General features: G+C 30.8%; 4 protein-coding genes across 12 annotated transcripts; 2 read left to right on the forward strand and 2 right to left on the reverse strand.

Moving 5' to 3' along the window:
* Positions 1-24: 24 nt before the first annotated feature.
* Ttll5 (Tubulin tyrosine ligase-like 5) lies at positions 25-20,136 on the forward strand. 8 transcript variants are annotated; one of them, XM_074248593.1, is made up of 13 exons: positions 25-188; positions 6,934-7,134; positions 8,100-8,183; positions 8,279-8,402; positions 15,823-15,929; positions 16,076-16,289; positions 16,396-17,082; positions 17,225-17,414; positions 17,767-17,932; positions 18,033-18,173; positions 18,341-18,491; positions 18,593-18,759; positions 18,893-20,136. In XM_074248593.1, the coding sequence occupies exons 2-13, from the start codon at positions 6,941-6,943 to the stop codon at positions 19,107-19,109; spliced, it is 2,442 nt and encodes an 813-aa protein (XP_074104694.1). In that variant the 5' UTR covers positions 25-188; positions 6,934-6,940; the 3' UTR covers positions 19,110-20,136. The 8 variants fall into 8 exon arrangements, with proteins under 8 accessions (XP_074104694.1, XP_074104691.1, XP_074104698.1 ...); XM_074248590.1 differs by lacking the exon at positions 25-188 and adding an exon at positions 3,029-3,181; XM_074248597.1 differs by lacking the exon at positions 25-188 and adding an exon at positions 3,047-3,181 and having other exon boundaries at positions 6,934-7,116.
* LOC141531100 (uncharacterized) lies at positions 5,099-6,686 on the reverse strand. 2 transcript variants are annotated; one of them, XM_074248619.1, is made up of 3 exons: positions 6,468-6,686; positions 6,022-6,388; positions 5,099-5,902 (listed from the first exon to the last, which is right to left on the reverse strand). In XM_074248619.1, exons 2-3 carry the CDS (start codon positions 6,247-6,249, stop codon positions 5,294-5,296), a joined length of 837 nt encoding a protein of 278 aa, XP_074104720.1. In that variant the 5' UTR covers positions 6,250-6,388; positions 6,468-6,686; the 3' UTR covers positions 5,099-5,293. The 2 variants fall into 2 exon arrangements, with proteins under 2 accessions (XP_074104720.1, XP_074104719.1); XM_074248618.1 differs by having other exon boundaries at positions 6,464-6,686.
* LOC141531090 (uncharacterized) lies at positions 8,455-12,738 on the reverse strand. Its single transcript, XM_074248600.1, has 2 exons — positions 12,584-12,738; positions 8,455-10,598 (listed from the first exon to the last, which is right to left on the reverse strand). The coding sequence occupies exon 2, from the start codon at positions 10,585-10,587 to the stop codon at positions 8,836-8,838; it is 1,752 nt and encodes a 583-aa protein (XP_074104701.1). The 5' UTR covers positions 10,588-10,598; positions 12,584-12,738; the 3' UTR covers positions 8,455-8,835.
* Positions 20,137-21,531: 1,395 nt separating the features above from the next.
* Positions 21,532-22,333, forward strand: LOC141530971 (inositol 2-dehydrogenase). The gene has a single exon (XM_074248375.1). The coding sequence runs from the start codon at positions 21,961-21,963 to the stop codon at positions 22,312-22,314; it is 354 nt and encodes a 117-aa protein (XP_074104476.1). The 5' UTR covers positions 21,532-21,960; the 3' UTR covers positions 22,315-22,333.
* Positions 22,334-22,361: the final 28 nt, after the last annotated feature.

Genomic DNA, 22,361 nt, shown 5'->3' on the forward strand with positions numbered 1-22,361 from the left:
AAAGGATATGAAATTAAAAGTGATCGATCGGTGGTTGTAATCCACCAATCCCGTTTATTCGAGAATAACTTTTGCTCATGGCTGTACAGCAAAGTAGTTTGTCATACGACTGATAGAGGCAGTCGCCGTCGCGCTTCGAGACGGTATGGCCGTAAACCGTCTGATTTTTACCACTTAATTATTGTAAGGTAAGCAATACAATATTAAATAAAAAATAATAATTTGTACATAAAATATCGGCTAAAAAAACTTAAAAATTTCAAAACGGACAAACTTGATTATTTGTTATTGTGATAATAATTAAATAATAAATAAAAAAAAGTTTTATCTGTTGACGGTACTTAATAGTTGTGTCAAATCACACGCGGTACGTCTACTGTTACTTCACTTTCTAATGTAATAAGAAAGATTTTTATTTTTATTTTTTATTTTGACACACGTACAGAAACAAATAAATTACAGTATCGGCCAAGGTTAAGAATGGTGATATTTTTTTCTATGCAAATATAAAATATGATTACTAAAATTGTAAGTCAGGTATTGAAACAATTAGACACTTGTGACAATATTTATTTTATTTTATTTATCATAATTATTAACGAATATTTATGATAACTATTAATGACTAACGTGTCCTTAAATTATAAATTGATTAAAATAATAATTAAATTTATATTGATATATATTTTTTTAGATTTTGTTCATCATCTCGAAATATCTAGACCAGATTTAGTAAAAGAAATAAATAAAAGAGTTAATGACTAATAAGTGATGGTAAACTTGTTAGAGAGCTGTATATTTTAAAATTGGCTATGTATTTTAAGACAAGATCTCAGCATCCTGAGACGTTTATCTCGATGGATGAGTTCACTGGACCAATGGTAAATTTGTTCCCCTGACAATCTCTGCAGTCAATCCGCATTGCACTACTTATAGATCCATCGTTTTTATTTTTTCATCATCGTAACTATTTAACAATTTATAAATATACTTCACTTTCATCAACTCTGTTATTTTCTTATCGGATTTTCATCGCTATTTACATTATTATTAGCCTTTGTTCAGCTCGCTATTTACTAATTTTGTTGAGCAATTATATTTACGTTTTAAAAAACAGTCAAGAGAAAATATGAAAATAAAATTCATGACGTGGAACCAAGTGAAAAGGTGAATTACATAAAATAAAAGCTACACCGAAACAGTTGATTTATAATAGGGGAACTGAACTTAAAAAAAAAACATGCTTCAGCGTGGCTTTAATACTTGAACTAAACACGAGTTGTGGCCTTATATTTTATTCTATTTATTATTATATATTTCTAAATAAAAGTCAGCCAGGAAATGAACTATGGCCATAGATATACTTATAAGTGTCCCCACATGAGGACAAATAATTTGGAGGGAATAAAAATAAACCGGGACTTCCAGGCGGAAACTTATATCCCATTAATTAAGTTGATAATCGATTGCTTTAAAAATGCCTCATCACTCAACGAGATTCTAATCGTTTAATGGTTAAGCAGCATTAATTTCACTTAATTAAGTGAAAATGAAAATTGAATCTACGTAATTCAAAGATAGAGATAGGAATAGGAAATGTCTGGTAAATATAATCAGGAAATAACATGAATAAAATTTAAGGATTAAATATCGGGTCTTCGACCTTTTCATTTGACATTAAGAAGCATAGGTAAGAACTATAATTTATAAAGTCTAGGTAAATGGAATATATTTCCATCGCATCGTGTCTCAGTCTTTCTTATTCCTGTAGTCTAGTCAATAAACTTACCAAGTTTGCGTGTCGTTTTTATCGTCTCGGATTCCTGGGCATCGTGTCACTTCGGGCCTTGCTACTGACGCCAAATGTTTATTCACGCGATTTAAACGCCTTTGTGGACTTGTTATATGTATCATTTTTAGTTTTTATTTTACCTATTTAATTTACTTTTTAATATCTTTCTTCTATTCAATGATCTCTTATCTCAAGATTACATACTAGAGTAATACTATGGTTTTATCGTATCTAAAATAAAGATCACTGTTACGTGTATAAATCATCAATACAAATAACATTAATCCTAAGTATAAATAAGGTACTTATAATAATAAATAACGTTCTTGAATTGAACTTATTAAAAATTCAATTAAAAATTCTTACACATTTATTTTTACTTACCGCAATCATTTTTATTTATGGTATGAGAATTAGTATTCCAAGAATTCAAATCAATACAAGCAATACGTTGCTTCACGTGTGTACATTTACATTTCTTCATGCATATATACTAACTTAAAATCAACCATTAAATTATTTTATCCATAAAAAATAATTTGAAAAATTTTAATTAATTAAATATGACTTTAAAATTAAAATGTAAATTTTTTTTGACCAAAGTTAATTATTTTTTAGTTTTAAAAATTTTATAACAAAAAAAAAAAACTCATTAAATTTTGGTCATAAATTACCGCAAAATAATTTTTAAACAAAAATATACTTATAAATTTTTTCCGTTTCAGATACACACAAAAGTCTATTTAAATAAAAATAAATGCATATTTATCCTCGAGAGTAATTTGTTTATCCAAGAAAGAGCCGGGTAATTAAGCTTGACCATTAACAAATCCACCGGCACTTAGATCGAATAAACGCCAGAAGCATATCGGAAATACCTGTTGGCCTCATGAATGAAGATAAATGGTTGTAAATATAGACAGATATATGTAGTATACATCAAGCTATACAGATATACACTCTTTGGAGCATGTCGTGCAGGGTGTGTGATCAGTCTCTCTATTTGCATAAACAGCGTTAAAGTATTAACTTTTAAAACAGTTTCCCGCTCATCAATCATTTTTTCACTTTCTTCAGAAAACAATAATCCAAATATTAGCTTTGGCAAAAAAGCTAGTCGCTAACTCAGTTTCTATTGATCTGCATCATTAGCAAGTTTTTCTGCAGCAATGTGTCAAGTTAACGACATGTCCAACAGTTGATGCCTGATTATACGTTAGTGGAAAAGCTTGTACACGAAGGTATAAATTGTTCTTCGAGCTCAAGTTCAGGGCCAGTTACAGTAACCTTGTGATGTGATGTGTTATTACTTTGGCTGCAGATACACTGACACGACAATATAAATATACACGAGCATTAATATATATATATTAATATATATATATATAAGTAAGTAGAGAGATTATTTTGAGAACTCGTGTATACATTTGACTAGTTAAGCTAATTTAATCCAGTAATTTAAGAGAGCTTCTTAAGTTTCATGACACGTAATACACTTATTCAATGTTCTTTAAACATACACATTTGTCGTGAGTCCACAATTGAGAGTGTTATAATGTTTAGTAATTGCTAGTCTTCCAATTTTCCCTTTTGTTTGTGTTATTGTGGTCGTTGTAATATCTACACTCGGCACATTCCTGATCACATTGCTCGAATTAATGCCATTGTATCGTCTTCAGTAAATGTATGTATATCTCTATCTATACATGACGTTTATGTACAATAGCACTATCTCAAGAGATAATATATCGAAAAATCAATAGTACTTACCCCTCGACAATGACGGAGTATGAACAAGTGTAATTTTGTGGTGTGGTAAATACTTATCGCGTGCGGAAATGCAGTTCAAGTAAATGCAACTTTGTACCCAACACTATTGTCGTTTACGTTCTTGTTCTTGTTACAGTTGTCGTCGCCTTGTTCTATATAACTGTCAACTTATAATGGAACTTGATGAATTAGTACAAATACATACAAACATTTGATCTATATAGATTCTAAAACAAGAGAAATTAGGTGCGGATCTTAATTTGCCAGTGGTTTGAGTTCGCGTGACATTATAAATACGTGGGAATATATATTTTCGTGAAGTTACATATATATATATATATATATATATATATATATATATATATATATATATATATATATATATATATATATATATATATATATATAGAAGTAGCATAGTAGCATATGATAGCAGTTGCAAGTACTTAGTGAGTATCGTGTTGCTCGGGGTGCTTGCGTGACGCACGAATTAATTTTCTTTTGGGTAAACCTTATGTGGAATATATCTGCTGATGTGGCCGTGGTGTTCCAGGTACATTGAGACTCGACCCACTTGCTAGAATTAAAACTATACCTTCTCAATTACGTCAATAAAAATTAATACTTCACTCAGGGCATTAATTAAATATTTTAATAATTAATTAAGATATTAATCTTAATAATCACGAAAATAATTTGAGAAGCTTAGGATCAAAGGTAACATTTGCGTTATTACTCAAAGTAATTGGGCTTATTACACCTGGATAATTTGCTATAATTTTAAAAAATATTTGCTAGAGTTATCTTCAATTACCTGGTGTAATTTTGCGTGACTACGCTGGAAAAAGTTTCTGTAAATATTTACTGTTTCTGGGTATTGTTTAATAATTTACTTGTGTTGCGGATAATTTTCAAAGGTGTAAAGTTTAAAATTTATTTAGATATTTTATTTATGTTATTTTAGCAAAATTTTTCTGTTTTACTTGTTAAATAAGCATTTAAAATTAATCTAGGAGAGGTCATAGCTCGACGACCTTTCTAAGTATAAGTAACTATTCCTTGAAAGTTTTCAATACCGGATAAAACTATTTTTAATTTTAAAAAAACTAAATAGTAATATAATTTTAATTAAATAAAATGATTTTGCATGACAAATTTTTCTAAAAAGTATTTAAAAAATTTTTTACTCACTAATTGTTATTAGTTTTAATTATAAACGATACATTGCAATATTAATTTATAAAACATTATTTTTACAAAAAGCTTTTCTTCTAACTAATGTAAATTTAATCTTTAATCCGAAGCTTCTCATTTATTAAATTACATTTATTGCATGTTCATTGAATAAAATAATTAATAACTATACGATAAAGTTTTTTTAATAAATTTTTTTTTTACTATCTAACATCTGTTGTAACGATTGGATGAGCATGTGAAGTACAAATGGATGAAGATGAAGATGATGATGATGATGCGGTTGAGAAGAAACCTCGATCAATATTATCGTTAAGATCAGCCAATCAAGTGTAATTAACTTGTTATTTATATACCGATAAGTAATAATGATGCTGATGATGACAATAATAATTATTTGAATTGTTACCATTATTATTATAAGTACATACTAGATTAAATATTTAATGTGTAAAACGAAAGATGTTAAAAAAATGATAAGTGGACTAGAAAAATGGAGTGGTCACGCGGACTTAGAAAACCTTGGGGTCATGGCCTCTAATTACGAAGGCTACTGCCGTTGTCGGTGATTGTCGTCGCCGTACGTTTGTCAGTATTACCCACGTTGATTGACACAAAGTCTTTGTGGAGGTAACTCACTAAAACCGTCTGTCGTATCGGTGCCAATGGACGCTGATAATCCGGACGTTGTAACATAAAATAACGTAACGGCGCCCACGTCTTCCCGCCAACACACATATTACATATTATTTCGCGATCCTGTTCGTTCAGGTGACTGGCGTGCGACGCGAACGTTAGAAACTGTGATGATGTTGCTTGAGTAGATAGTGTCCGTAGCCGCGTCTTCATGTCGCCCAGCAGCCGATAGAATTTTTTCCCGTGGAATCTGCTCCCGAGGATGTGAATCGTGTGCAATCGGTTACATCGTTCCAGTATCCGCGTCAAATAGCTCGACCGGAGATAAAGTTTTCCCGTCGAACCAGTGCAATCGACGATACGAAGTTTCTCTAGTTTTTGATTGCTGCGAGACAACTGTCTCAGGATATCGTCGCAGTCTGATCGTGTTTCAATACTGATTCGCGCCAGCAGAGGCATTCGTTTTAATTGTGCTATTATTATGTACGTCTCAGGATCGTGTTCTTTTATCTATAAAAAAAAATTTTTTTTTTATTATAAATAACTTATTAAAAAGAATTTTTTTATTTTTTAAGCCAACTTACCCGATTTATTATAAATAATTTTTATAATTAAAAAAAAAATCCTACCTCGTAAGTTTTCCAGACTGGAGGCTGCCGTACCAGTTGTTCGAAGAACGTTGAAACTTCCTCCAAGGCATGAAGATCATATGAATTTAAATACGAAAGTATTTCGACAAGTATTTCAACTGGCAGTGATTGGATTCCTAGATTTTTATTACTGTTATTATTGTTTTGTGAATTTTGGTTGGAAGTTTTGATGCGCTTGTCGATCTGTGGTATATTTAGTGGTTCCATTACTGTTTAACCAGTCTATGCATTTTTTTGTTCGACTATCTGCAGATATTTTAGTGCCTGAATTATCTTCACCTATTAATTTGAAATTTATGCGCGCCATGCACTTGTAATTTTTTCTTGGTCGTGACATTTATGAAAACTGTGACAGAAAATTTAATTTTTTTATTATTTTCATTTGTTTATTTATTTTTTTTTTTTGACTATATATACTTACATACAGTAGGTTTATTTGGTAACCAGTGATTGAATTTTAGTATGTCGAGTAATTTATAAATAATTATGCAGGGCGTGCTGGTATTCTCGTCCGGTTTATCGAGTAGAGAAATGAGAGACAAAGTTACGTCTGATGATCATTGGCAATCCCTGGGTGTAAACGTGCGTTACGTACCGGGAAATCGACGCCGATCAAACATTTATGTTCGGAATACACAATAAGTAGTTAGGAATATAGTTTAGTTTATTTGGTAATGCGTAGGTTCATAAAAAAGATCAATTGCTCACGTGTTGGTCTTTCTAGGTTATGGATTTCGAAAGAAAAAAAAAGAAAAGTTCCTGTCATTTGGTTGCTTATATTAATGGGATAAATTAATGATAAAAAGAAAATAGTTTGACTTTATTAAAATGAAAATAAAAAATTTTTAAGCTGTCAAAAATAATTAATTAATTATTAATTTAATATTTCAGATAGAAAATGCTAGCGCAAATGAAGGTTGACCCGGCACTAAGATTGGAGGGAAAGCGAGCGAAGGAGCTGATGTCATCTTCGAGTCTTTCCGGGATGTCACAAATGTCAAACAGCAGTGAGGAAGCGATGGAGCCCTTTATCCATGAGACATCCCACAACAACAAGTTGGACACCAGTGAAAGGTGGTTCTACCCATTATTGTAATAATGTTTTCTCACTTCACATTATTATTACTGTCTATGTGGATGAAATATCGATTTTTTATATATGCTAATAATGTGAATAGGAAATTACTGCCGAGGTGATTATAGAACCGCATCTCTTTTTATTACGATACCTGCTGCAAGAAATGTCGCGTTGGATCGCTTTTCTTCCTGTACAGACACAACGACCGCGTGATTGCATAGTTCAACTTTGAAGAAAGATAATATAATAATTGTATATCTATGAAGAAAAAAAAAAAAAAAAAAAATGATACTGAAATTAGCAGACGTTTAACAATTCTTGGGATTTTTATAACCAATTAATTCCCAAGCGGCACAAAAATTTTTTTTGGTGATGTTTTATTTAATTTAAATTGACAATTATAAATTACTGACTTCTTGTTATTATAAAAATAATTTAAAAATTGGCACTTAATTTTTTTTTAATTTTTACATGCGAAATTTTTTTGCTAAATTTTTTTCATTATAATTTAATCGTTATAAAAATTTTAAAAATTGTTAGTCTGTTAAATTCAGTATTTTATAAAAAAATAAAAAAAAACAAACAAAGAATATTAGAGTGTAGTCTTCACTTTGCAAGATTTAATGATTCATAGCGGATCTTGAAGAAAAATGGCAATATATCTGGAAAATCAGTGTTTAATCTGATCGAGATAAGTCAACGATCGCATGTTCTACATCACGACTGGTCATAGAGTCATTTTTAGTACAAGAGGATAATAAAATAGTTTTATTTCAAATGAAAGATCATAAAACAAGGCACGTGGGTGATGAATAATGTGTGGGTTGTAAAAAACTCACAGAGCTCTCTGTATTAAATTAATGTCGGCTTTTTATTTATATCACTAAGTGCTTCCTCTTTTACCAACATTCGATCTTTAATACATACTTTAATTATATCTTTATATTTATATTTATTTATTTATTTTTTTTAATTACAGTACGCCCAAAGAGAACAGTGCGAGAGGTAATGAATGGCTAATTAATGGACCAGCTGGTAGTAAATCGCCTATACTACGATTCAAGTTAGTATTTTATAACTTTATGTTATTTTTTTAATACTACTGTTAATTTGACAACGGATCTAATCTAACAATATAAATATTTTATTTCATTAAAGGTGTTCTGCATTGGCGACTCCACCAGAAGATCCACCTGCTAAGCAATTACACATGACTTATAAAATTCTCCAAGCAGATACGAAACTAATAAGTCTGCTGTTTCAATCGCATGGTCTGACGGAAGTAAGTAATATTTTTTTCGTTTTTTAGAGTTAAAAAAAAATTATATATAGACATATTTTTTTTTTTTTTTTTTTTTCAACATAAAACCTTGAATATTAACAAGTATAAATGTTACAATAATATTCTTCATGGTAACACTGAATATACGTATATAATAACATGAATATTTAAACTTGCAATCTATAGTTAGCCATCTCTAATGAGGAGCAGAGTTAAATTTTAAACTTCAATCTTGAATAGTCTTATTATGCTTTATATATTTCTACTATACACTACAAAGTAAGCCTGTTGACCTTCAGACAGTCTCCAAGGATAAGTTAATCCAGAAGAATTTATTAATACTGATATCACGAAACAGTCGAGAGAAAGAAAAAAAAAGAACGAATTTTAATCTTCTTTTTGCTTTTAATTTTTAAATATATTTTTTTAAAAATTAATGAATGCAATTGCTCCAAAACCAATGAGATCCAGGTGAGAGATCAACGTCTAGATTAGCACGGGCAAGCGTAGTTCTCAGTGTTTTAACCCCCTCACAGTCCAATCCCCAATTGGCGAGGTTGCCAATTTTACGTAATTTCGTGCAGTTTTTGAACATACTCAGCACTGTTGTCGCTGACACTTTGCTTGCCTCGTACACATAGAAACACGTTAAATTTTTAATGAGACTGTTATCCGGTTTGTCAGGACTTGACGGTGATCTTGCGTCGGATGGAATATCAAGGAGACTCACTAGATGTTCATTAGTGAGATCGAAGCAGCTGTGAACGTGGAGTGAGTTTAACGCTGGCGCAAGCATCAGAATCTTGGTGATGGTTGTAGCAGAGACTGTACGTCCAAGCTGAATTTTTTTCAGCTGGATCAGCGGCTGTGGATCAGGACCGTCAAGCCATACCACGTTGGCTCCGTCCTTGGTGAACGTAACGAGATTCGGACAATGGACGAATATTTCTCTCAAATCAATCTGCAGCGGTGTTTCACTCTGCGTTACTCTGAGATTCAGTTCTCGGAGAAGATGGCCATTGGTCCGCAAATACTCGTTAAATCCCGCGAGCCATTCTTTGGCTGCCGGGATACTGTGAACACTGAGGCTGGTGATGAAAGGAAAAAGACGGAGCGCTTCAGGCGGATGATGAGGCTCTGAGATATGAAGTTTTTCCAACCGAGGACACGTTTGGGCAAGCAGCTCCAATCTCGCTTGTGTTGTTCGGCTGCTTCTCGCCTGAGTCAGACTGAAAGGCGTCTTCAATTCAATGACTCCGCGGTTCATTATCTCGACGACCCTGCCCATATGGTTGTAGTCCGCCAACGATTCAAGATGTGGCACATTGGCGAGTGCCAGTAGAACGCCTGCGCTCGTTACTCCAGTGTTTGCAATATTGAGTACTCTCAAAGTGTCACAAAGAAAGTTTTTGCTCTCACAGTACTCAAGAAGTACTCCTTCATTCTCCCTCTTTTCTCTCTTATTCTTTTTAACTTGAAGTTTTGCAAGGAGTGTCTTCAAACGTGACCAGCTGGTTGTTTCTTGGGCAACAACAGGATCAATGTTTATGAACTTGTCTCTTAGCTCGACCTGCATCAGCAGCTGCTTTAGCCCTACGTCCGTGACTTGCATTGAGCAAGAGACGTCTAAGACAACTAGCTTGGGGCAAGCTTTGCCGATCACTTGGAGCACCGAGTCACTCGCAATATTCTTCAACGTCAGACTCAAGAGATTGTTCATATTCATCAGCGCGGAGCGAAGTAATTTACAGTCAAGACGAAGTAAAGCGGATCGAGCCAGTTCGAGAGACTCGAGACCGACACCCTCTGCTGCTAGAAGCTTCAGCAGAGATGTTTGATGGCTACAGCCATAGTAGCAGCACAGGTTCACCTTCAGCTGTCGTATATCGTGACCCAGAAGTAATGCAAGAAGATAAAGCGGCGCTGGTCCAGATATCAATGTTGAACCATCAGACGCTGGACCGTAAAGCATCCGCGATGTTTCTTCTATTACTCGTGAACGCAATCGTGCTGGCAGCGCATTTACGTAATATGGCCTAATAGATTGTTTGACAATCGCTAAAACAGAGCTGGCAGACGTCTCCTGCGAAAGCACCTGCAATCGCCGGCACGTACCGTCCAGTTGCTGGCACACTCGTCCCAAGCTTAGTCCCTCCAGGGATAAAGGCTGACGGTGGTCCGGCATAGTTCATTCAACTGAAATTATTATTATTATTATAATTATAAATTACTATTGTATGTTTTAATTATGGATAAATATTGTCAACAGAATTATTATGATTATGAGTATGAGGAATTGTAAGGTGACAAAATTAGCGAACAAGTCTTCCGCCGTCAAAATTTCCAAGGATCATGTCCGTATATACATATATCATCATATCAATGGGTATTATTCCAATCGCGTGTCGATTGTCAACTCGACTACAAGTATATTCAGGGGCGAATGTAGAAGCCTTATTGAATTATTAACAAGACCTTGCTAATTTAACTTCCTAAGATAAGAAATAAGAAAAGAAACAATATAATATGGTATAAAACAAAATAAAAAAATTTATTTACTCAAGCTATTATCTACCCATCGCGACATGGATGTTTTATTGCTTTTCAGTCACCAGTAAATACTTTTTTTTTTTTTTTTATATTATATTATTTTTTGCTTATTTCATTTGTTAAATACAGCTATCATTGTCAATACTTTATATAAGTAACCATTATGTTAATCAAACTGTGTCTGCGATTAGATACGCCGCGTTATCTTACTTGTACTGTCAAACTTCTATACTTTGTTTTTAATATTTTATTTGTAAAATAATGAAAATCAATATTCTATTTAGCATCTAATTTTTTTTTATCATTTTTAGATCAAAGTTATTTAATATTAAATATTTTTCTAGTTACTTTAGTATCATTATAAATTTTATTTATAAAGTTAATTTAAAAAAAATTATGTGAAATATTTTCTTAAGCGTAAATGTAAATACGAATATTTCACATTTTATTTTATTCTATCGTTTTACTATCTAAATAAATAATGAAAAAAAATAGAAATAATAAATAAAATAAGAAAAAGTTAAAAAATGAGTATAAATATAAATAAAATCCGTTAGTTTGTTTATGTTACGCGAATTTCGATCATGGTTTTATATAATTTAGCGAAACTATATTATATCGAGTGTACCTTGACATTTACAACTAAAACGCACAAGACGCGTCGCGTCCAACGACTTGTAATTTACGCACGGTGAACGTTCTTTGCCCGATGGCCCGATGGTAATTCATAATATATAATATAATATATAAAATATAAATAAGATGTTTTAAAAAGTAGGAAATAATTTATTTTGACGACTTTCGACATCCACATGAATTTATATACTAAGATAAAAATTATTTCTGGTTGCAGTTGAGAGTGCATTAACACTTAAAAATTTATAAATACTCAAAAAAAAAAAAAAAAAAAAAAACGTTTGTAAAATAAACTTCCAAATAACTAAATATATAAATTAATAAATAAATATCAGTTGTATTTTTAAGATCGAAAAAAGAAATAGAAGAAAAAAAAATTCAAGTCCACGGCTACTGACAGATTTAAGAAGAGAACACGCAAGGTTTTACAAGTGATTAATTCGAGTACACACACTCGCCTAAAAGACGGACATGTATACTCAAAGTAATTAAACGCGTGATAATTAAATTGAGGTCGTATGACAGGAATAACGTGAGAGATCGAAGTTTAACACACGAAAGCCTAAGAATATGTAAGGATATATACCCAACACATATGTGTTGAAGTTGGATATAATTAAATGACTGAGATGGAGTAGAATAGTTTGCAAAGTTTGTTTTTGAGTGCAGTTGAGCTAAACTGCCGACATGAAATCAAACACTAAACTGAGAACTGAGAACACATTGAATGAGTCAATCTGTAGTGCAGTAAATAGATCACTTGGAAATTTATAAGAAGCATTGTGTGAAAACACGCTTGAGGATGACGGACATGCACGCATGCTAATTTCACGATTCAATTCTTGTGTTGATAAGTATTTTCATTGAAATTATTGCTCTTGTGGCTTATCATTATCATTACTAATGATATTTAAACTATTTCCAGGTTGTATTGCTGATGAATGAAAAATATAAGGTGTATGTGTATGTGAATATGGATAAGAACGCGTGCCTACCTTGTAAGAAGCTAGTTTCCCAACGGGTGTCTCCTGAGCGGTGGCTCGTGCTAGACTGACGGCGCTGGCGAAAATCGTGAACTGTCTAGTCGTCTCACTTGCTTTGGCTTATTCCTTCTCTCGTTGTGCGCGGCCGGTCTCGCGACCTCGTGCCTCCACTCTGGCAAACGCGGCGCCGCAACGAGCATCGTAGTAAGACCCGCGACAACATTCGCGGTCTCAAAATACTAAGATGATTGGATTTCATCAAATCTAATCAAATTAAATTGTTTTGCATTTTAAATGGAGTAAAGATCAATTATTACTCCGTTAATTCCGTCATTACCACCACCATCATCATCATCATCATCATCATCATCATTATCATTATCATCTTCACCTTAAGATCACCGTTAAGATCATCATTAACATTATTATCATAATTACCATCAAACTATTATACTGATGGTAATCCCTCTAGATTGAAGTTTTTAATTTTTACTCTCTGCATTGACTTATTTTTCATCTCCGTCTTTATTGGTATCTCTTGGAGATCACCATGGCTCAGAGATGACCCTGAACAGAGCCAATGATCTCTATGCGATTATTGTGCCATGAAGAATATAGTATATACTATAATGAAATAAAATAAAATATAGTACAACATAAGAAGAAAAAAAAAAACAGATGATTTATAGTTGCGTATGATTCACCAGATTCTCTGGATAATTATAACAATTTCATTGGAGGACAATTGAAATAGATTGTTGTTTAAGAAGAAAAGTATTTATATGATTATTTTAGCTTTTAAATGTAAACCGGTGGTAACAACTTAAATATGTTAATAATCGAACGAGTCGTGACATTATAGTTTATTTTTGTCACGAATTTAAATTTTATCCAACAAAAGATTTTCATTTTTTATTTGTTACTTGTTTATAAATTACAATAATTGTTATGCTCTAAATAAAATTAAATTTTATTCAGAGCACACATATATATAAAACCAGACAACATAATTGTTTTTCGATGGCATGCTTGGATATAATAACTTTTAGTAAATTAAAGCTTGTAGGAAATAGCAACTCCGCTGTTTTATATATGTACAGTACAATCAGGGATTCCCTCGGGCTTATTTTCTGGTTTCTATTAAATTTATTTTTGCTATCGAGTTCTGTCAACTGTGTGATGTACGAAACTCATAAATCCGATTCCTGGATCTTTATTACGCACATAGGATAATCCCAAGTGAGTAATTATCTTACTCTTCCGCGGGATAACTTGAAAATATTGAGAAGAAAACTCGACAATTGTCTCGTGATTTATATTATTATATTACAATCCACTATCGAATGTAATCAATCAATTGTTGTTTATTGTGCTCGTATTATTATTATTTTTTTATAAGTATGTTACTGGACAGTATCTTGGTCCATATATCACTAACTTCAATTCATATGTGCATATATTTAATTAAATAAATTCATGTTATGTCTTCTGATAAATTATACTACTACTACTACTACTACTACTACTACTACTACTACTACTACTATTATATTATATTATAATTGTTTTAATGAATTATAGATCAATTATTATCTAATACTTGGATTATATCTAACTGTAGATATTTTGGTTGATGTCTATAAGATAACATTCAAGTCTCGTGACTCGTCTCGATAAATTCCATTCTTCAGATATTAATATTAATATATACCTGCGTTTTCTTCCTCGGTGTACTATCGTAATTGAAATTCATACTGATGAATTTCAGATTCTCAATAAGTTTCGCAATCACGTTTAATATTCTTGTACCCTTTGATAAAAATCTGCTGATATTCGCCTACAATATATCAGCATTCATTCGAATATTGATGCTGGCATAAATTCTTCCTTTATTTTTTTAAGACTCATATGTATTTTTATTGCCGTTGTTATTGCTAGTTTATAAAGTCGACATAAAGAGCCTCAAGGGTTCATGACTCGTGAGTGAAAGACTTGTGGCTGAAAGCCACCAGGAGGCCATCGTGATTGTTTCCGCATTGTCTGATGGCTGTTTCCGCAGTTGGAACACAAGCAAAAATAGCAGCTTACCTGTTTACAATATTAAGAATTAAATCGCGTCCTTAGTTTCCTTTTTTATAAATTTTATAAAAATATTCATAATACTAAAATAAGGAAACATCTGACAACTTTTAATTTTATTTAACAATTAATAAAAAAACTATTTTTAAAAAATTACATTTATTTTATATTTTTTAAATAAAAAAAAAAATTTTTATGATATTAAAGTTAGCAGTCACTTTTAATTTTGTTTAACAAATAGATTTTTTCCAAAAAATATTTTTTTAAAAATTGCATTTTTTATTTTTTAAAATTTCTACATGTCAATTTTTTTTTCTACTTATTTTGTGTCATAATTTATTTGTTTCAAAAATTCTTAAAATTATCAAAAGTCTGCTAAATCGATTTTTATAAAATTTTTTTACAATAGTTTTTTTATGAAGAAAAATAAAAAAAATTGTCAATTAATTTCAGTATCATAAATAATTATCACTACAAAGAATTCTACATCGAAAAAAGTTAAATAATTAGTTAGCAATTTTTTAATTAAAAAAAAAACGATCTTTATTAATGTATCCTTAACAATAATTAATGATTGACGCGTCATCGATGTCAATTGAAATGGTCTCTGGTAATAACAAATTAAAAGTTATCTTTTAAACGAGAGCACTTAAAAAAAAAAAAAAAAAAACGATTACGATATTTAGTGGGAATTTTTTTTACCATTAAATTTTTTTTGCCTCCGGCAATTTTGAGTGGCTAGATGTACTATCATTAAAAAAATAAAAAAATAAGCTCAGTGCTAATAACTCAGTCTATTAGGATTTAATGACAAGGTCATTTATCGTGATACCTGGGTACGTTCTTGCGTTAGCGACGTATAAGGAACGATGTGAGCCGAATATGAAACTACATACGTTTGCTGGGAGTAGTAATCTTAACAGCACTTGGTACTTAGAGTTTACTTACGAGTACAGGCACGAGTGGTGGCAATAATCATGTTCTAACGACGTCACTGTGCTTTATCATTATAAACGTTTTCTTTGCTGATGTTAATGTGCAGCAAGCGAGCTGCTCTTGTCGAGTAGTGTTCTATGCACGACACATAACAACATAGCTCAATATATTAGTTTTAAGAGCGAAAAAACAGGTTTTATTAGCTTCCTCATATACTTGAACGTATTTTTGCGCAGGTATCCGTCAATGATACAGACTTCAATCTCTTGTGGATGGGCAATCATCCAAAGCCGGACGTATTGAGAAACTTGGCGCCATTTCAGAAGGTTAATCACTTCCCGAGGTAATTGCGCGAAAGCTTAAGTTAAGAAAGAAGAAATTCAACTTACTAATTTATATTGATTTTTAAGATTGAATAAAATTGCACTTTTCACTGTCGCTTTTGTTGCGCAAAAATTAAAAATAAATAATGATGATTAAATTTTACAGGTCTTATGAAATAACTCGAAAAGATCGGTTGTACAAGAATATTGAAGCGATGCAGAGAAGCAAGGGCTTGAGGAATCTCGATTTTATCCCTCAAACATTTCTACTGCCCAGCGAGTACAGAGAGTTATTAACAGCTCACTTTAGATATCGTGGACCGTGGATTGTTAAACCTAAAGCCAGTTCTCGGGGCCGTGGCATATACATAGTAAACAGCGTAAGTTTTTTTTTTTTTTTTTCTTCTATTTTTAATTATAATATTTATTTATCGCAACTAGTCATAAAGAATGTAAAGTAATTTATGAATATTTTTTTTCTTGCAGCCGGAAAAAATATTTACGGAAGAATCAGTAATTGTGGCGCAGTACATAAACAATCCACTTTTAGTCGACGGGCATAAATGTGATTTACGTTTGTACATTGCAGTAACAAATTACGATCCATTATTAATTTATTTGTATGAAGAAGGACTAGTTAGATTTGCAACTGTTAAATACGAGGGGGGAAATCAGTATGTCTGGAATCCGTGTATGCATTTATGCAATTACAGTATAAATAAATTTCACGTTGATTATATAAAAAGCGAAGATCCTGATGCTGAAGACGTCGGTCATAAGTGGACACTGTCAGCGTTGTTGAGACACCTGAGATCAATGGGACAAGATACTGAATTACTTATGCAACGCATCGAGGATATAATCATTAAATCGATTTTAGCTACAGCCTCGGGTATTGTCAGCGGTATAAAACAATTTGTTAAGCATCCAGATACATGCTTCGAATTGTTTGGGTTTGACATACTAATTGACGACACACTCAAGCCCTGGCTTCTCGAAGTTAATTTGACGCCATCACTAGGCTGTGATTCTCCGCTCGATGTTAGGCTTAAATCAGCGCTAATGGCTGATCTGTTAACGCTCGTTGGTATTCCAGCAGTCGATCCTATTTTACGTCCGCAAAATACGCAACAGAATCGATCACTTGGCAACGCTACCAAGCGATTAGCTAGTGTAAGTTTTACACTATAAATGTTTATTCATGAAATTATTATTTTTTTTTTTTATTTATTGTATTTATTTTTCCTGTTTATAAATTATATAGTTTTATTTCAATCAAGATATTTAATATTAATTTTATGAATGAATTATTCAGTACAGGCGAGTGCATTCTGCAGAGACATTGGCCCAAAAAAAGAAAACCAACAAGCCGTCAAATCGCTCGAATCTCACATCAGAGCAATTGAGGATTGTCGCATCTGCAAAAGCACAGTTTGAACGAAGAGGGGGATTTGTACGTATTTTTCCTAGTTCAAAGTCATGGGAAATATATTCGCAATACCTAGGTATTATTATAATAATAATTATCAATTTTTCATATATTTATATATATTATATATATGTATATATGAAAAATATATCAAAATGCATGTGGGTACTCAAATGAAAGCTCTTGATGAGTATAACATCGGGATGAGCTTATATCTTTAAAAACGTCAATTGTTAAGAAACTCCAATGCAATTTAACAATTGTCATTATTTAAAAAAGCAAAATTTTTTTTATTTATAGTTGATAAGTCACACAGTGACTGCAAGGTTGCTAGTTGCTATTATTTAATAATAGAGTAAAACTTTTATTTAAATATATTATATTTATAATAAATTGAGTGACAGATTTATTAAAAATGATATTTTTAGATCCAACTACTGGGATTCCCGTGGTATCAGATCCTCTAGGACCCAGCAGAGTGCCTCAGCAGGTCAATACAAATCACAATCTCATGCTTCATGAACAATTATTTCCAGCTGCTAGTCGTACATCCGGCTTCTCTGTGCCAGAAGTAACATTAGACCGACTATCGAGGTAAATATTTAACTAAATTTTTATATAAGTTGAAACAATATAATTATTTATTATCAGATCAGCAATTTTATCTTATTAAATATAATTTTGCACGACACAGGTATGAAAGATATGAGCGGGCATTAGTCAAAGGACATAAGCAAAGCTTAGATCGCGGCGATAGTAAGGAAAATATCGACGTTGACACGCATAAGTACAAGGATCAAGTTACCCAGATGATGCAAGAGGGTAATAAGCTTAGGTTTGTATTTTTTAATGTTTACCAGTATTCAATTATCCATCTACGGATTATTTTGTAGCAGGAGTAGTTAAATTATCCATAAAAAAAAAAGTTGAATACTCAATATTTTTTTTTATAATCGAAATGACCTTCATATTGATTCTTGAATCACCTTGTTCGTTTTTTAGTCCCGGTGAGGCACGAAAGGCCTTCGGCTTGTATTTAGGATGTATTCTTCGCAAAATTTCGCAAGCGAGTGCAGACTCAGTAAGCTGTGACCTTGTGATGAAGTTCCTGCAGCAATCGTCAAGCAATTTACGCACGCCTTTTGTATTTACTGTAAGTAATATATTCATAATTTTATTAGAGTCGTTAAATCGATACTTATTATACAAAATCCATAATTCATAAAATTTTTAAAATAAATAAATTTATTTCAGTTACCAAGCAATAAATTGAGTGACAAAGATCGTGCAGCAATAACAGCTAAGCAGTTGTCAGATTTTCTACATCTTTATAATCGAGAAACAGATTTATACGCTGATACCGTTGATCGACCACGTACTGTACCTAACCGATTATTTCAAAAATTTCTCGCCACAGCCAGGTATTCATTTTTTTTTTTTTTTTTTTTTTTTTTTTTTTTTTTTTACCGAGATTGATTGTTGGTGAATTTTCTATCCTACATAACGGAAGTCTGTGAGTGAGTAATAAAAGTAAATTATTGTTATTATTTATAGGGAAGAAGATCTTGATGACGTGTTGATACTTCAAACACGCCTCTACAATTGTGCCCACAGTTTTCTTGGTCGTAGTGGCTTTGCGGGTAATTTACGAGGAAACAACCTTTTAGGATCGCTACCACAGATTACATCAAGAGTGCACTCTAATGCCGCGTCGTTTGAGCAATGCAAGTGCGGTCAACCTAATAGACCAAGCAAAGCTCCAAGAACGTGAACGGCTGTGTTGTATTTAATATTTATTAAGTATCATTCACTATTGTCAAATTTATTATTCTGTAAGATATTTATGGCGGCATAAGTTAGAAAATTGAATGTCACTTGAGCAATTTAATTGCCAGCCGTCCGATTTTATTAGACAATAGATTATTTTATTTATTAAATTCTCATCAACAATAACGGTGAGATTAATCGATACGTATGAGCGGCCTAAGTCGTTCCCATTTATGGAGACAAATCGACAATCGTGCTAATTTTCATGTCATGTCTAATAATATTGCTTACGTGATTTTTTTTTTAGATCTGAATTTTTTAAGTCATTTTTTTTTATATTGATCAATTTTTACGATGGTGCTAGTCCGGTTAATTTTTAAATTTATTATTGTTGTTTTTATTTTTAAGCAGATATTATTTAAAGTGCATCCTATTTAAAACCGCATGCACTAAAAATTTAGCTTGTCATTAAATTAATTAATTTATTTTATTTAACGTGTGTGGCTTTCATTTAAGCGTTTGTTTTTTTGGCAATTTCAGTTGAATAATTAAATATCTACAGTGATGATGATGATAATAGTTTATCTTATTTTCATATTTACTTATACTGATAATATATCTATCTAAATATTTAATCTTTTTATATCTAGTCAGGAAAGAAGTATAAATAAATAATCTCAAATTAATACGTATGGTTGAACAATTAAAAGTTGTTGGCTAGTTTGAAAATATTTTTTGAGCAGGCTCAGTATTCTATTAATAAATATAATAACAATAAAATAAAAATTATATTGATGATGCATTTTTCTCATAAATCATAAATCATAAGTTATTTAAATATATATTGAATGCTAGTTGATATTTTTCGAGTACAATCTAAAAAATAAATGCACAAAATTGAATGGCCTGAAAGATATATGTAAAGATTTTTTTTTTTCGCGCATTATTTTTATAGGACACAGTTTAGGTATAATATTTAAAAAAAAAAAAATTATGATTATTATTATTTTTTTTTTTTTTTTTAATTGTATCCATCCAATAAATTCCGTCTGCATGTTGCTTACTATTTATATTACGAAATTATTTTATCATTTAAAGTTCATTGTCGTTTAAATGCATGAGCTGTGATAAAAATAATTTGTTTTGTATCAATGGTTAATTTTTTTTTTTTATATTTATCTTAAAAAGTAAAATTGCATCAAAGAATTTGATTAAAATTTTAATATATATATATATATATATATATATATATATATATATATATATATATATATATATATATATATTTATTATTAATACATAAAAAAATACTTTATTATTTAATTAATGGAATTTTTAATTTTATTTTATTTGAGTTTAATATTGTTTTGATTATTTATATTGCTTTAATAATATGTTATAGTTTTTGCAACAAATGTTCGATTGATTGAAAGTTCGCACAATATAATTGTATGGATTGTGAATGCTTAGAGTGACTATATATTATAAAAGATAAAGTGAATTGAAAAGAACAATGAGTGTGGTATAAAGTATTTTTAAAATACTTACGTGTTTTTATACATGTCCACGCTTTTTAATTAATAATTAGAGTTTAATGATTACATAATTTATAAAATAAAAAAGAAATATTTGAAAAGAGAAGAATTATAATTATAAACAGTTAAAAAATAATTATAATGCGGCTCAAATGTAATTAAGAAAATAAATTTATCTTATTTATACTGCCTTTAAATGATGCCACAAAATTTGAATTAACATTCAGCTGTTTATAAAATTATTTATTAATGTAAGACATTTAAAAAATTATTTATCGTTCTTAGAAAACTGCTAATGCTACTTATGTGTCAATAAAGAACAATTAAACTGTCAATTTACAATAATAATTATAATGTTTAGTATAATTGTAAATTTATCGAAGCATTTATTGCAAAGATAAGTTTATCAATTAAATAAATAAAAATTTGATTCATTATAAAATAAATAATTATTTTATGTATCTTAAAAGAAATTTAAACTTTTTATTTACTTGTAACTAAACTTTGAATATTTTTTACCTGGTTCCTAGTCAATTTTTATTTTACGATAAATTTATTAAAATCTAAGACTATGTCGTATTATATATTTTTTCATAGCAAATTAAATATTATATATTATTAAAAATAAAAGTACTAATTCAATATATTAAGGCTTGATTCATTGTATTTTAAATGTTCCCATATATTAAGACACTAAATGAATATTAATAGTGTAATTATCAATAAAAAAAATTATTTTGTTAAATTTTTTTTTTTTAGTTGTTCATTTTTTTATGTACTTAAAAAATATATTTCAAAGACATCAAAAAAAGATAAAATAAAAATGTTATCCAAAAACATGAAAGCTAATATTTTTTTCAACTTTTAAAGGGAAATTCTAGATAAAAAAAAGAATTTTTGAAACAATAAATACTTCAATGTTTATCAACGGCAAAATCCATTGAGATTCTATCAATAATAAACACAATAAAGTTTTTCAAGATCAATAGTTTAATGGAAATTTATCTAAAAAACATCTCCATAATGCAGAGCTTACCTTCCATATGCGTACGCGTATGCATAAAGTTGATAAAATATTTTTTATATTTTTTTACAAAATGATATGCTCGATTTCTATGACGCAAGAAATTACATACATAATTATTTTTCTAAACATACAAATAATATCTTATCAATTTTTATACACATAAATATATATACAATATAAATTCAGATGTAAATTTCAGTTATTTTACATTGTATATTCGCAATTACTCTCATTATATTACAAATCTATAATTACTGGTCGCAATTTTAAAATTCCCATCTGGAACTTTGGGAATGATTGACCTTTCTCGCAATGCGTGCTACGGTTATGACATGAGACTTGAAGCATTTGGACCCAAAGGACTGGTTCGCGCTGAAAATGAGCAGCCTATTCATTGCGTTGAAACTATGTACAATTACAATGGTCCGAATACCGCTCCTATCTGGTACTCGTTCCCCAGCCGTTTCCGTTTAGCTTACCAAAAAGAACTTGATCATTTCATAGATGTTGTACTGGGTAAATGCGAAATGACGGTCAAGCCTAAAGAGAATTTAGCTGTTAGTAAAATAGCGAGTGTTGTTGAAGAATCTGCACGGAGTGGGAAAATGATTGATATTCCATGGTATGAAGATGAACTTCCAAAATAGATTTTTAATTTCCCGCCAAAAAAATCAAAAATTTTCAAAAATCGGGA

The sequence above is a fragment of the Cotesia typhae genome, unplaced genomic scaffold (genome assembly GCF_013202065.1).
Source record: "Cotesia typhae breed Kobodo isofemale line unplaced genomic scaffold, CoteBio_Ctyphae contig_5, whole genome shotgun sequence".
NCBI lineage: Eukaryota > Metazoa > Arthropoda > Insecta > Hymenoptera > Braconidae > Cotesia > Cotesia typhae.